This window comes from Erpetoichthys calabaricus, chromosome 7, assembly GCF_900747795.2.
Source record: "Erpetoichthys calabaricus chromosome 7, fErpCal1.3, whole genome shotgun sequence".
NCBI lineage: Eukaryota > Metazoa > Chordata > Cladistia > Polypteriformes > Polypteridae > Erpetoichthys > Erpetoichthys calabaricus.
The window spans coordinates 194,816,151-194,832,842 of NC_041400.2; the positions used below are offsets into that span (position 1 = coordinate 194,816,151).

Consider the following 16,692-nt stretch of genomic DNA (forward strand, 5'->3'; position numbering starts at 1 on the left):
CTACACCGATAGACACACATGCAACTGAGTACATTCATTAGTGTAGGTATTGCGCGGCTAAAATAGACAACATTCTGAAACTGAAGCTATAGCAGACGATAAAGTTGAACATGATGATGCAGAAGTACTTTTGCCGAAAAAGGGAGTCATGTCTGTTGTCTAGAGATACTTTGGTTTTAAAAGGTCGGATGTAGACCATTATTTTAAAATATATGACTGCTGTTTCTGTAGTACTGGATAATACTGCAAGCCAAGTAGCACTTGAATACTATGTAATGTACTTGGGTACTGTGTAATAGTGTGACAATGCCGGTCCCCTACAGACTCCCTCTTCCCACATGGGAGTCTGTTCAACCAACACCGTTGATAGTTACGACTGAGATGAGCTGACAAATCTCATTGAAGCCAGGGGATGGTGGAAAGTGCTCAAGTGCTTTTATTAAAAGCATACATTGCATCAATGTTCATATTGCTAACCCTAACCCCAACTTCTTTGTCTTGTCTTTGCACAATGTCTTATGTGTTTTAATTTTAAATTTAATTTTTAATTCTAATTTTAATGTAATATTTGCATGTCATGTTGTTACACTGTGGACCCTGAGCTTCGCAATTTCGTCTATCTGTATAGTTGTATATGGTTGAGATGACAATAAAGTTCACTTTGACTTTGAAAAAGTGAAAAGTAAAACCAAGTGCCCATTGTGCAGTGTTAACCCAAATAAATAGCAAATCCATAAAACCAGTGAAACGTGGGGATGAAATCCATAATAAATAAATCCGTTCAGATAGACGTCAAAATGCAGTCTCTCACGCCCTGCCCGGGATTGGTTCCTGCCTTGCGCCCTGTGTTGGCTCCAGCAGACCCCCAATGACCCTGTGTTCGGATTCAGCAGGTTGGAAAATGGATGGATGGAATGCAGTCTCTCTACTCACCCGATCGCAGCCCCACCACCTTCTGTCTTCCCGGTTCACCCATCATTGGTGTCGCCGGCGGAGCCTCTGCAGCACAAACTCCTTTCTGACGACCCCCGGCTTGGCTACCACCGCACTGCACTGCCAGATCCGTCTTCCTTCGTGCTCACTCAGTCGCTCTTCGGATCCATTGGGAGGCCTTTGCAGTCACTGCTCCACGGCTCTGGAATGCTCTACCAGAGAACTTTTGAGAACACAGCAGATTGCGGGCTGCTTTAAAAAAACAGCTAAAGACTTTTTTTTTTTTTTTATTTAGGAAAGCATATTAACAAGAATGCCACTATTTATTTATTGTTGTTTCATCTTGTTTTGTCTTTAAATATTTTTATGTAGCACTTTGAGATTTTATAAATAAAATTAATTATTATTTGTTATTGCCTTACATCTCGCTTGCCCCCCTCTACATGCTTAGTAATAATAATTCTTTGCATTTATATAGCGCTTTTCTCACTACTCAAAGCGCTCAGCAATTGCAGGTTAAGGGTCTTGCTCAAGGGCCCAACAGAGCAGAGTCCCCATTGGCATTTACGGGATTTGAACTGGCAACCTTCTGATTGCCAGTGCAGATCCTTAGCCACAGAGCCATCAGTGGGGTGAACCAGCCCCTAGAGCGCCCCAGCTCATGCTGCCTTCTCCTTCCTGGTGTCTGGTTCATCTCCCATGACTTCCTTTTCCCTTCTTTAACCTCGTTCTGTTCTATCTTTTCTTTTTTCCTTCCCCCTATCCTGCCAGCCCATAAATATACGTCTCTGTGGATGCAGCACCTTAATCACACACCTTAGGAAGCCGATGACGCAACTGAGAACATGTGCAGGTGCAACTCGCCCCAGTTACCTCTTCAACTCCCCGCAGTTGTGCAATCGCATCCACGGAGATGGATACGGTTAACTGGATTTAAAAACTGGCCATTTTTTTTTTTTTTTTTTTTTTTTGAAGCAGCGGACCCGCTATACCATAAATAGCATTATAAATGCAAGTTGTAGTTTTATTATTTATGTATACAGTACAGGTGCTGGTCATAAAATTAGAATATCATGACAAAGTTGATTTATTTCAGTAATTCCATTCAAAAAGTGAAACTTGTATATTCGATTAATTCATTACACACAGACTGATGTATTTCAAATGTTTATTTCTTTTAATGTTGATGATTATAACTGACAACTAATGAAAGTCCCAAATTCAGTATCTCGGAAAATTAGAATATCAATTAAGACCAATGCAAAAAAAAAGGATTTTTAGAAATGTTGGCCAACTGAAAGGTATGAACATGAAAAGTATGAGCATGTACAGCACTCAGTATTTAGTTGGGGCTCCTTTGGCCTGGATTACTGCAGCAATGCGGCATGGCATGGAGTCGATCAGTCTGTGGCACTGCTCAGGTGTTATGAGAGCCCATGTTGCTCTGATAGTGGCCTTCAGCTCTTCTGAATTGTTGGGTCTGGCGTATTGCATCTTCCTCTTCACAATACCCCATAGATTTTCTATGGGGTTAAGGTCAAGCAAGTTTGCTGGCCAATCAAGAACAGGGATACCATGGTCCTTAAACCAGGTACTGGTAGCTTTGGCACTGTGTGCAGGTGCCAGGTCCTGTTGGAAAATGAAATCTGCATCTCCATAAAGTTCGTCAGCAGCAGGAAGCATCAAGTGCTCTAAAACTTCCAGGTAGACGGCTGCGTTGACCTTGGACCTCAGAAAACACAATGGACCAACAACAGCAGATGACATGGCACCCCAAACCATCACTGACTGTGGAAACTTTACACTGGACCTCACGCAACGTGGATTCTGTGCCTCTCCTCTCTTCCTCCAGACTCTGGGACCTTGATTTCCAAAGGAAATGCAAAATTTACTTTCATCAGAGAACATAACTTTGGACCACTCAGCAGCAGTCTAAAGGCAAGACGCTTCTGACGCTGTCTCTTGTTCAAGAGTGGCTTGACACAAGGAATGCGACAGCTGAAACCCATGTCTTGCATACATCTGTGTGTGGTGGTTCTTGAAGCTCTGACTCCAGCTGCAGTCCACTTTTTGTGAATCACCCCCACATTTTTGAATGGGTTTTGTTTCTCAATCCTCTCCAGGGTGTGGTTATCCCTATTGCTTGTCCACTTTTTTCTAGCACATCTTGACCTTCCCTTCGCCTCTCTATTAATGTGCTTGGACACAGAGCTCTGTGAACAGCCAGCCTCTTTAGCAATGACCTTTTTTGTCTTGCCTTCCTTGTGCAAGGTGTCAATGGTCGTCTTTTGGACAACTGTCAAGTCAGCAGTCTTCCCCATGATTGTGTAGCCTACAAAACTAGACTGAGAGACCATTTAAAGGCTTTTGCAGGTGTTTGGAGTTCATTAGCTGATTAGAGTGTGGCACCAGGTGTCTTCAATATTGAACCTTTTCACAATATTCTAATTTTCCGAGATACTGAATTTGGGACTTTCATTAGTTGTCAGTTATAATCATCAACATTAAAAGAAATGAACATTTGAAATACATCAGTCTGTGTGTAATGAATGAATGTAATATACAAGTTTCACTTTTTGAATGGAATTACTGAAATAAATCAACTTTGTCATGATATTCTAATTTTATGACCAGCACCTGTATAGCTTAGCTTGAAGCAAGGTCCATGTTAAAGCAATTTGCAATGTGATGGATCAATTGGTTAAAGATGTCATCACCAAGTTGCACTTGTTTTGTTTTTATTTTTATTTGGTGAATACTGTGTAATGCACCTGGGCTTGAGGTAATATTATTATTACTGGAAGTTGCACTATTATTTGTTATTGTTATTATTTATTAGTTTACCATCATTAAACTGCATAATATTTAAAGTTGTTTAAAAAGTCACTTTAACGTGCCTGTGGACAGAGATTGTTAACATTAACAAGAAAGTGTAGTTGGTTTACAAAAAAATACTGACTATTCCTTGTCTATGATAGGTTCAGTACAATACAACTTTTGACAATCTCCTCTGGATATTTTACGAAGTCTAAATGCCTCTTTCGATGGTTGAAAATATGTTTTCAAAATTTTAGTTTAAGTTGTTTGCAAATATCTATAATAATAAAAGGCAAAGCCCTCACTGACTGACTGACTCACTGACTCACTCATCACTAATTCTCCAACTTCCCGTGTAGGTGGAAGGCTGAAATTTGGCAGGCTCATTCCTTACAGCTTACTTACAAAAGTTAGGCAGGTTTCATTTCGAAATTCAAAGCGTAATGGTCATAACTGGAACATATTTTTTGTCCATACACTGTAATGGAGGAGGCGGAGTCACGTATCGCGTCATCACGCCTCCTACGTAATCACGTGAACTAAAAACAAGGAAGAGATTTACAGCACGAGTCACACGCGGGAACGAAGGTAAATGACGTTAATTTTTGACTGTCATTTAATACTGTGTAAGCATACATATTAACACGTGCAATTAAACGTGTGCATTTACGGGGTGATTTCTCAGGCTTAAAAGCTCACCTTTTATCAAACGCGGGAACAAAGGTAACTGACGTTGTTCACTGTCTTTTAATACTGTGTAACCATACATATTAACACATGTGCAATTAAACGTGTGCATTTACGGGCTGATTTCTCAGGCTTAAAAGCTCGCCTTTTACTAAAAAGGTAAATGCAAAACTATTTTCAATCAGTTTATTGAAACGCTCCCGTTAAGGATTGCAATAACATATTCGCGAGATAAAAGAACGAAGTAGGGGGAAATGGAGGAAGAGCCGCGAACAGCTAAGAGCAAAAAATTAATTAAACAATTGAGAACGGAGCGAGTTAAGCATACAAGCATGTTCATAAGGGAAAGAAAGCACGGTGTAAAACGTAAGTTTAAATTAAGTTTATAGAAACGCTCCCGCTGCGGATTGCAATAACATATTCGCGAGATAAAAGTTTAATGAGAACACACGAGGTATAAACGAACCACACGCCGTGGCGCAACGTTAGGGGCAACAGTTTCAACCATTCTATGATCTGCTTCTCGCAACTGAAAGACGGCACATGGCGGATGTTAGCCGACTTGCTGACCGCAACGTTAGGGGCTTCAAGTATGGCGCTGACGCCACATCTCAGTGCCAACACTTTGCAGACTGTACTTAAAAGACACGCCCTCCTCACTGGACAGTTAAAAACACCAATCAAACTAACAATGACATCAAGTATTACCCAATCAAAAGTAGGAAAGGAGGCATCTTCATAAAATGCGTGTGGGATGATTTGCATGAGACGCTGCTTTAAAAAAAAAATTATAAAAAAAATACGGGATAAATCCCATCCAGTATTGATTCAAAACGGGACGCGCAATTTCATTCTCAAACGCGGCACGATTCCGTATTTTAAAGGACGGGTGGCAACCCTACAGTGCCAGGTAACCACCCATACAATCAGATTGTGATTCAGACTAGGAATGCAATGAATGTAATTACCCCGATCTACATACAAGGCGAAAGTCTTGCAACATTCAAAGATGATGGTTTGGGATAAGTACACCATACAACATAAAAGAGCTTATGAAGCCTTGAACCGAAAAAAGCAAGATCTCAGAGATCGTAAAAAAAAAAATAGGAGGTAATGTCGTTTTACTCGCTGTAGATTTTAGTCAAACATTACCAGTTATTCCACGAGGGAGACCAGCAGATGAACTCAACGCGTGTTTAAAATCCATGCTTCTCCCACGCTCGGTTATATGTCGCGTGTTCTCGGGTAGGTGCACCAAAAAATGTATACATTTAAGCATGTAATGGGCAAACAAAAAATGAGGTATACCCGAAGGCACTGCAGTAGTACTTAATGTAACTTTACTTCTTAAATGTTAATGTTTTACTGTTTAATAATTTATACGCTTCTTATATGTTGTTCAAATTCTTTTATCAAAATACCACTGACGGCGCAATGCACGATAACATGGAGTGAATACACCATACGCATCCGCCCACGGCTGCCCTGCTGTGCGCAGATAGGAGTTGATTCTACAATAAAATAAAGATGAAAAGACTAAAACAATCATCACCCATAAAGCGGATAGTAGACGTGACGTACTATATGTGTACCACATTTCAAGTGTATAGGTGAAACGGTTTGCGAGCTACAGGTCATTTAAAATCCTGGACACACACACAAATTGCCACGGTAGCAAATTACAGAAGAAGATTTTACTGTTTAATAATTTATATTTATATGAAATGTGCTTCTTATATATTACTTCATATTCTCATATGATAATGATGTTAATGTTTATATTGATTTCTGTGTTATTAAAACTGCATGTATGTGTGTGTATGTATGTATATATATATATATATATATATATATATATATATATATATATATATATACTAGCAAAATACCCGCGCTTCGCAGCGGAGAAGTAGTGTGTTAAAGAGGTTATGAAAAAAAAAGGAAACATTTTAAAAATAACGTAACATGATTGTCAATGAAAGCCCGTTTCACTCAGTAAGTCTTATGTGTGTGTTTATGTATGTGTGTATATATATGTAGATGTGTATATGTAGATATGTATATATATGTATATGTATATAAATGTTTATGTGTGTGTGTATATTATATATATAATATATATATATATATATAAGACAGCAACAGTTATAACAATGACAACACAATTACATTGACAATCATGTTACGTTATTTTTAAAATGTTTCATTTTTTTTTCATAACCTCTTTAACACACTACTTCTCCGCTGCGAAGCGCGGGTATTTTGCTAGTTGTTCAATAAAAAGGCTCTATATTTTGACTGCATCTGTCATGCAATGTGATTCCTTCTCATCGTTAGTGCCACCCCCTTTAAAACTATCACTTTAAGGGGCCATGCAAACCTGGATTAATACTTGTGTGCACATTAAAATGTTTTTTTGTACAATGTACAATTCTCATGACAGTGGGATAGGTTCTTCTTAGCCAGTCTACTGCAGTAATTGCAATGGAAAATGTGGTTAACATCCACCCATGCATGGGAAAAAAATACCGTTGAATACCGTGAAACCAGTATAATTTTGAAAAATACCGTGATACAGTATTTTGGTCATACCGCCCAGCACTAATGTGCACGGTACAATGAGATTCACAACTTGTGTGTCTTCCACAGGTTAGAGACCTCAAACTCCTCTAAGGCATAAGACAGAAGGGATTTTAATCTCTATAAGAGAATAACTCCCAGGATCAAGAACAGCCTACGGAATCTCATCATCCTTCTGCCTTTCCTCCTTAAGCCAGCATCACAATACACAGCTTCAAGTCAGAGGGATTTTCACACTTGAGAAGTACATCTGATAATCTCATTGCCTGAGAATGTCAAATTACATGACTAGGAATTGCTGGGGATGGTGAACCACATGCCTCCATGATAATTTGCCAGCACACTTTCACATTTCGGGCGGCACGGTGGCGCAGTGGTAGTGCTGCTGCCTCGCAGTAAGGAGACACGTCTGGGTTCACTTCCCGGGTCCTCCCTGCGTGGAGTTTGCATGTTGTCCCCGTGTCTGTGTGGGTTTCCTCCTGGTGCTCTGGTTTCCTCCCACAGTCTAAAGACATGCAGGTTAGGTGCATTAGTGACCCTTAATTGTCCATAGTGTGGGTGTGTGTGCCCTGCGGTGGGCTGGCGCCCTGCCCGGTGTTTGTTTCCTGCCTTGCATCCTGTGTTGGTTGGGATTGGTTCCAGCAGACCCTCGTGACCCTGTGTTGGGATATAGCGGGTTGGAGAATGACTGACTGACCTTCACATTTCCAAAGTATCGTGAGTGCATCCCTTTTTCTGATATTCAGTAACATGTTGCGCCCCCCCCAACCAAAACTTCTATCACATTATGTAAAAACCAAGACATTAGTCGGACCAATTACCCTTCTGTATCCAAGAGCCAAAACATGCAGTTCACTTTCCGTTGTGGATGCGCTGCATGCATTGTACTTCCAGGTGAGCGCTTATTGGTTGTTGGCTTTTGCATACATAGAGCCCAACCTATGACTTGCTACAAAATCAAAGCTGTTGTATTTTGATGGGCTAAGTCACAGACTGGTCAGACAGAGTTATGACTGAGTGTCATGGGAGCCCACTTCAATTGCCCCCAATTTATTAGGATTGTGTAAGTTAAGTCTGTGGCTGAAAATCACTGGGAAAATAGTGTGACATGGCCAATAGCTGTAAGAGGCGAGTACCGGTTTGCATTTAATGGCCCAGATCAACTCAATGTTGCCTACTCAGTCTCTTGAAGTGCAGAGAATCATGTTTAAGACATAAAGCTTCTCAGGCAGCACCTGATTAAATAAGGAAACTTCTTCCATATTATTTATAGGCTCTGACTGTGTTTTCATTAAATTAATGCAACCAGATTTGTAGAGTTTGATTTTAATTGCCATGTCCACAGCAGTTGTTACTCCATTGCAGTTTTTAATGAAAAGAGATTCCACCAGACTCCTGTCCTGAATATCATACACATAGCTGCATTCAGCAGTTCTAACTTGGTCTCCTACAATACCATTACTACTGTCAAACTGCTCATACATCTGTCTGTTCATTCATTACAGAATTGTGGACATCAGTAGCTTATCTCTACAGCAGCCCAACACATTGCAGGGCACATTCACCCACACAATCATAAGTGTTTTCTGTCTGGGCTACTATTACAAAAAGTGACTTCATTGTTGACCATTGATTGGTAAAAATCCACTTCTAGTCTAGAACCTCTGTTTTCAAACTACCTACGTTACCCTATGCTGGCATGTATAGAAAGTGATGCTAAAATCCTTTGACCTGGCGCATGGCCACCAGCGAGGCTCCCTAAGCAACCTGGCATGGTATTGTTCACAGATTTGGAGAAAGGGAGACACGTGGTGTTGAACTCTGACCCCAAGTGAGTGCTTTTGGTGTGAATGTGCATGCAGGGGATGAGGCAGTCAAAAGTAGTGGAGCCACATGGAAGGAGTCATGAGTTTTTGGGGTAAAGGTAGCAGCATTGGCAGCACCCCACACAAATTGCCCTCTAACAGCAACAACAAAATTTAATTTCTGTACCACATTTTTCTACAAGTCGTCCTGTATTTGTAAAGTGCTTTACGAGAAATTAAAGAAAAAATGCAAAAAAAAAAACAAATTAGTATTAAGCATATTAATGAAAATTTTTCCTCTTTTACATCTATTGCTGTCAATGAAGTTTGTTTAACTGAGGTATTGCTGTAGAAGTGATGGATTTAACTTGAATAAAGCTTTTTTTTTTTTTTTTTTTCTCTCCAGGGGTTACCTTATGGGTTAATTCAATCCCAGCATTAACAAAATTTCCAAAAGTAAGAGAAGAACAAAGAAGAACTGAAGAACTCATTACTGGATAGAAATCCAGGATTCCGTGCGTGACTTCAGATGTCTGAAAATACATTACCTAATTATACTTTCCTTGTGAATATTCCACAGTATAAACTGTTTTCTCTGGAACAGGTACTCCCCCTTAAATAAGTCATTGTGGGCAACACTTCCTTGTGCAGACTTTAATTTCAAGTTTATTCCGAGCTTCTCGGACTTTTATGTTCTGAAAATTGGTTAGTTGCCATGAAAACCTCTTCCTAGCAGTATTGATGAAACAGGTTTGCGTTATTGGCCAGTTATTGACCATGAATAGATTGGTTAACAAAAAAAAAGAAACTTTAAGAATTGCCTGATTATAATTAAGTAATGTCTTGAAAGGTTAAAAAAGGCCTTTAAAAAATGCCCAGCTTGTGGTCTGCTTTGTGTAAATGCAGCTGTAAAGTAACATTGTTTTCTACGTTTGGAAATAAAAGCATTTCTACTTTCACCATATTAATCTGCATCCGCAACAGTTTGCATGATTGAGAAGTCAAATTTTGTAGTTTAGCAGCTTTTTAAATTCTTACAAATTCACTTAAAATAACTATAGATAAGAAAATAGAACTTGGTTCTCTGGAGATGGATGGGTCAGTTGACCACTGCTTGGATAACTGGAGGTTAAAAGCAACAACTCACTAAAATGTACTATTAAAGACGTACAGACTGAAGTAAAATTGCTGCAAACTACATATTAAAATATTTATAGATAAAGATTTCTGTATTTTAAGCATGATAGTTTTTTGGTTTCTTTTCCCCCCAGTTCATGCTTCTGTTGTTTGTACCCATTTTGTACAAGCCAGGGTCACGGGAATGTCTCAGAATTGAAATCAAAAGGTAGGAATTCTCCTTGGATGGGATGCCAGACCACTGCAGAGTGTTCAATAGATAGATACTTTTATTAATCCCAAAGGGAAATTCACATACTCCAGCAGCAGCATACTGATAAAGAAAATATTAAAGAGTCAAGTCAAGTCCACTTTATTTATAAAGCCCTTTACATACAACAGCCGCTGACCAAAGTGCTGAACATAGGCTAAAATAAATTTTAAACAAAAACAAAATAATAAATAAGTAAATAAAAAAAAAAGAGTGATAACAGTGCAGGTATACAGACAGACAATAACTTTGTATAATGTTAACGTTAACCCCCAACCCCCGAGGATGGAATTGAAGAGTCGCATAGTGTGGGGGAGCAGGACAGTGACAGCAGTCTGTCGCTGAAGCTGCTCCTCTGTCTGGAGATGATCCTGTTCAGTGGATGCACTGGATTTTCCATGATTGACAGGAGTCTGCTCAGCACCCGTCGCTCTGCCACAGATGTCAAACTGTCCAGCTCCGTGCTTACAATAGAGCCTGCCTTCCTCACCAGTTTGGCCAGGCGTGAGGCGTCCCTCTTCTTTATGCTGCCTCCCCAGCACACCTCTGCGTAGAAGAGGGCACTCGCCACAACCGTCTGGTACAACATTTGCAGCATCCTATTGCAGATGTTGAAGGACGCCAGCCTTCTAAGGAAGTATAGTTGGCTCTGTCCTTTCTTACACAGAGCATCAGTGTTGGCAGTCCAGTCCAATTTATCATCCAGCTGCACTCCCAGGTATTTATAGGTCTGCACCCTCTGCACACAGTCACCTCTGATGATCACGGGGTCCATGAGGGGCCTGGTCCTCCTAAAATCCACCACCAGCTCCTTGGTTTTGCTGGTGTTCAGGTGTAGGTGGTTTGAGTCACACCATTTAACAAAGTCCTTGATTAGTTTCCTATACTCCTCCTCCTGCCCATTTGTGATGCAGCCCACGATAGTGTCATCAGCGAACTTTTGCACGTGGCAGGACTCCGAGTTCTATTGGAAGTCTGATGTATATAGGCCTACCCTGCATGCAAACACGTGGGTCAGGGACAAACTCCACATTGGCCCATCAAGCAAACCCCTGAGTCTCCAGCATCTGTGAGCTGTTCTTGTATTCATTATGCGTTACCAGGATCGCTTACTTACACACTCGTAAATGGTTTGTGTCAGGAATGTTGTTCTAAGAAACCAAAAAAATTAAAAAGAAGGTAGACTTCGTAGTTCACCCAGCCTTCAGCTCCTGAAAACTGGGCTCGAATTATTATCAGTCTGGATTCTGCTGGTTTATAGTTGGCACATGCTCCTAGTGTGTGACAAAGTAATGCTCTCTGGTAATGGTGACCAGATATCCCATATTTCCTAGGACAATTTCATAAATCATCCGTAATTTATTCTTAGAAAATCTTTTTGTCCTGTATTAGAAACTAGCTGTTACCCACAACTCCACCCGTGTAGTAGTGAAACAAGACAAACTTTAAAAATCAATAAAAAAATTTTTAAAAAAGTAATTTGTATTGAAAAGAATTTATATTGATAGCTTTCGTATCCAAGGGCTTCTTGATAATACAGTGTTTTTGGTTTTGCTCTCAGGGGCGAGAATGTAGCTGTGATCCCTGCCAAAAATGTAAAAAGTTGGCAAGGTATCTGTGGGCCAAGCGGAAGGTGGGTACGCTCCAACGTCAAACATTGCCACTGTATCTGATTGTGTTCAGCTGTGATGGGAGAGCATCCCCCGTGTGGGGGGAAAAGAGAGCATGGCCGTGATAACTCTGCCAATGAGCAGCTACCCTCTAAAACACACGTAGCTCTGATCTCTCTCTCAAAAATGTCAAACGTTACTCCTTAACAATCTGTAGATGAAAATGTCTGCTGGACAAATGTTTATTGCTAGTTACGCAGAGGCAAGGTGCGCTCCAACACATGACGAGAGGTGCAGCAACTCAAACGGAGGCTGGCGCGTGAGTGGCTCCCTACTCCTGAGGTCCCGCCTCCCCTCGGCCCACAGCCTCTCTTTCCAATTTGCACAAATTAATTGGTGCTGCAACCGAACTATAAATACTTAGTGCAACAAGAGAAGTTGCAAAATCAACTGGAATGTTCAAGCAAATTATAGAAAAAAGCCTCATCTAAATACTTTTAAGTAGTTCTCTTGTGATAAGCAGACAGATGTACATTGGATTTTATATAATATATATATACAGTGGACCCTTGACTTACGAACTCAATTCGTTCTCGAGTACTGGTTATAACTCAAGTTGGTTGTAAGTCAAGACTATTTTTCCCATAAGAAATAATGGAAATACCCATAATGCATTCCGAGCCTCCCACATCAACACTTACTTAACCTTTTCATAATAAAAAAGGGTTGTATAATGTGCATAATTTACCAAAACACCAATAATTTTTCTAATGCACTAACCAAAAAGTTATAAAAAGTGCCTAGCCTACCAGAAACAACAATTTTATACTGTACTCACCATTTAATTTGACATCTTTGGGCTGCAGGAAGGGAGGAGGAGGAGAATGAAATGGAAGGTGGTTATTGTTTGGAAGGAGCCTCCTTATACAAATCTTTTCTTTGTAAAACTGTCGAGATGGTGGATTTCGACATGCTGTACATATTAGTGAGATCAGTCACACGAACACCACTCTCATATTTCTGCACAGTTTCCTTCTTCATTTCGATTGTGATCGCTTTCTTTACCTTCTCTTCCTTCCTTAGCAATTATAGAAAAAAATGATATAAATCACTGCACTGACCGAAATTACATCCACAAACACATGTATCTGGGCTCTGACTGACGCTTACAAACATTCTCGGCTGTTTGTTTACAATCGTGCAAGTGGTTACACGTGACCGCATTCAGGTCATAATGCAAGATGTTGGTTGTAAATCAAGTTATTCGCATGTCAGGCCGGTCGTATATCAAGGGTCGACTGTATATGTATAATGACGCAACTCACTTTTTATTCAGAAAACTTGTGCAGTGTTAAATCGTGCATGAAGTTGTCCATAGGTTCATGTTAGCTGCATTTATTCACCAGCCATAGCAATTCCATTCAAAAGAGACATGTGATACATACAGTGTATCGGGTATCCAATGATTGTGGGGCTCACATCTTATTCAACATGGGTGCTGTCAAGATACTGTAGCATCCTTTGTCCAGACATGAGAGGCATGTGTTCTTCAGGTGGCCTAGGACTGTTAGAAGGGGTGCATCTGCCTGGAGAAGCTGGCCATAAAAGTGTCTACCGTGTGCATGTGAGGGTTGGGCTTGATGGTGCAGATACAGCACTTTAAGAAGCATTCCAGAGGCATCTCCCTGCTGTTGTCCATCAGCCTAAATGTGTGACTCTTGGGTCCTAAGTGGACTCCCTTGAAAGTGTGGCAGACAGGTTGCGTCTGGTCTTTGGGTGAGCCGAGTGAGGCAAGGCCAGCATCGTGTATGTGTGGGCATAGAAACAAAGCAGCAAGGAGCACTCGGCGCCAAGGAAGGAGGCAGTGGGGCACCCCGCTGAAGAAACTAACAGGACGTTTAGGGTCCAGTGACTGCCAGTATTGCAGAAAGTGCCAAGTCCATTCCGCCATCTCTCTTATCCCTGGGCCGTTATAGTACAGCACTTTATCTGTATAGATGCTGTGAGGAAGCTAGAAATTTGAATTCTGCTTTTGTAAGTTGCTAGTTGTGCTACCAGTCTAAGACGAGTTGAAATTTAAGTAATCACATTGACCTCGTAGTAGTAGTCCGTCTGTTCGGTTGCTGTGACTCTGTTACATACCATTTGGCTCAGGACTCGTAAAAGCAGTGCTGATGTTTGTGATGTGGCATCTGTTGGATAGCAGAGACAGTAAATGGACAGACAGACACTTGTCCTTTTATTAAGGTGATAACGTAGGGGTCAGTAACAATTATGACTGGCTTTGATGTTGAGTTTATATTTGTATCTCCAAGAAAATTGAACTTGCCTGATAAATTTCCTTAATGCATTGGTGTGCCAGATTTTAATAGAATTGGCCCACTGAGAGGTTAAGCTTTTTCATGTGGACAGACATTTTTTGCAAATGCACTTAAAAAGCAAATTAAAAGGAAAATTGAATTTAAAACTGTAGCAAACATAAATATTTTTAAATATCTTAGAAATATAAAAGTTGCATAACTGTGCTTTTTTTGTTTTTGAATACACTAGAAGACATACGAACCTCTGGTCCTTCCAAGGTTGAGGTTCCAACTCCAGTAGTGTGTGAGGACCAGCAGGTTTTTCTGACCTTTTTGTGGTTCTAACTTTTCACATAAGCAGCCTCTGCACTTTGCTTCACACTTGGCAGCCATGTCACCTTCTCGATCAGTTTGTCATAGGGAACATGCAAACAACAATAAATTCACCAAGCTGTCACATACCTGCAGGTTGGTGCTCCATGGGCCTCCTGTATAACTCCATGCGTAGAATTCACACTAAAACATGGCATACGCACAAAACTGGAAATGTGCATGCGCGCAAAACATCCAGATGCATGAAAGTGTGTGTACACCAAGTTCCACACACTTTCCCTTTATAAACCCCAGTGAATGTGAATTTTATCTGAAGTGCATGCGCCTGCAGCCCCACCCCATATTTTGCATATTGTCTCACAGATACCACAACCTGAATAAAGAAATGCCATCTCCAGGTCAAACTGGCAAAGATGGACCTTATTATCCCATCCCGTCCTTCTGTTCGACACCCTATCTCTGTTCATCCCAGCTCTTTGTCGTTAACACCAACCAAGTTGGTACGCAACCTTGGAGAAGTGATCAGTGGCCAGCTGTCCATGTTGCTGTGGTCTCTTGGTCTTGCAGATTCACTCTGTACCACCAGGGTTTGTACTTTCTCGTATACAAAGTATTGGAATCCTCCAAAAATCCCATTTCAAGATTTTGACAAATCTCTATGCTTTAGGCCTCCCTGAGTCCGAAAATACCATTTTTTGGAATTATGTCTGTCTGTGTGTGTAAACATGATAAATTGAGTACGCTTTCACATAGGTCAGGGGTCTCCAACTCCAGTCGTGGAGAGCTACTGTGATTGCAGATTTTCATTCTCACCTTTTCTTAATTAGTGACCAGTTTTTGCTGCTAATTAAATATTTCTCTTTATTTTAATTGACTTTTCTTGACACTCTGACAGTTGAATTAATTCTTTTTTCTTTAAACAGCACCTAAACATAAATTTGATGTGAACAGATGACCAACTAAGTTGGGCCTCAAACTCCAACCAACCAACTTCAGTCAGTCAGTCATCCCCCAACCCACTATATCCTAACACAGGGTCATAGGGGTCTGCTGGAGCCAATCCCAGCCAGTATAGGGTACTAGGCAGGAACAAACCCTGGGAAGGGCGCCAGCCCACCGTGGGGCACACACACTAAGGACAATTTAGGCCAGTGCACCTAACCTGCATGTCTTTGGACTGTGGGAGGAAACCCACGCAGACACGAGGAGAACCCGGGAAGCAAACCCAGATCTCCTTACTGTGAGGCAGCAGCGCTACCACTGCACCACCATGCCACCCCCAACCAACTTCACTTCATTCAGTTTCTTAATTTGAAGCCAATTCTCGTTGCTAATTAAACCCGCTATTTAATTCCATGCTGCTCACTCTGCCATGGCAGACATTTCCAAAACTGCTGATTTTCTTTTCTAAGAGTGCTGTCAAAATGTTTTGTGGACCTGAGCAGATCAACATTACTGAGGCCTTCGCCTTTCTTTATTTTCAGTTATTGTGTGACGGACGCAGGTTGTTTATGTGTTGGTTCATTTTATGTCTTAATATTGTTTGGTTGCTAATTTAAAGAAAAAAGAAATAATTAAGGGGCCTGAGTCTTAAGTTGTGCATCAATTAAAATTAAGGCAAAGAGTTAATTAGCAGCAAAATCTGGTCACTAATTAAGAAAAGGGTTAGAATGAAAACCTGCAGCCACAGTAGCTCTCCAGGACTGGAGTTGGAGACCCCTGACTTAGGTCAACCAAATTTTGCATACAAGTATTGGGTACAAAACATAGATTTCTATCAACTTTTGGGCTATTTCCGTTAACTGGAACTGGTACTTTACCTTTTATTCAGGCAGTTGCAGAGTCCAATTTTATTCAACTTCACTTTTATAATAATTGTTCAGTGTATTGATTTGATTTGTTGTGGATGGTTCTTTAATGTACATAATATAAAAATATAATTAACGTCTTGCAGTTTACTCCTCAAATATCCATCCCCATATCTGAGTATACGAGAAAGTCAAGGGGAGAGCACTCCCGATTTAGTTTTTTAAAAAAAAAAAAAAAAAGGGTCGTGGTCCAAGACGTATTTAATGGGGTGAAGCCCTGGGTTTTTATAGCCTCCCTAACCCGACACAGACAGGCAGAGACACGAATACCAGCACACAACACACTTTTATTCAAGACTGGGGAAGCACTCTTCTTCGCTCCCCAGAGCACAGCACAGTACATACACAATTCCCAATCCTTGCTTCCTTCCT

The 16,692-nt window shown here is 40.7% G+C and overlaps 1 protein-coding gene across 1 annotated transcript in view; it reads left to right on the plus strand.

The window, feature by feature from the left end:
• ostc (oligosaccharyltransferase complex subunit) overlaps positions 1-9,786 on the plus strand; it is a 28,771-nt gene extending 18,985 nt beyond the window's left edge. The window contains exon 4 of the mRNA XM_028805888.2: positions 9,229-9,786. Coding sequence (XP_028661721.1) covers positions 9,229-9,247 — 19 coding nt within the window. The 3' untranslated portion in view covers positions 9,248-9,786. The remainder of the gene's footprint in view (positions 1-9,228) is intronic.
• The last annotated feature ends 6,906 nt before the right edge of the window (positions 9,787-16,692 follow it).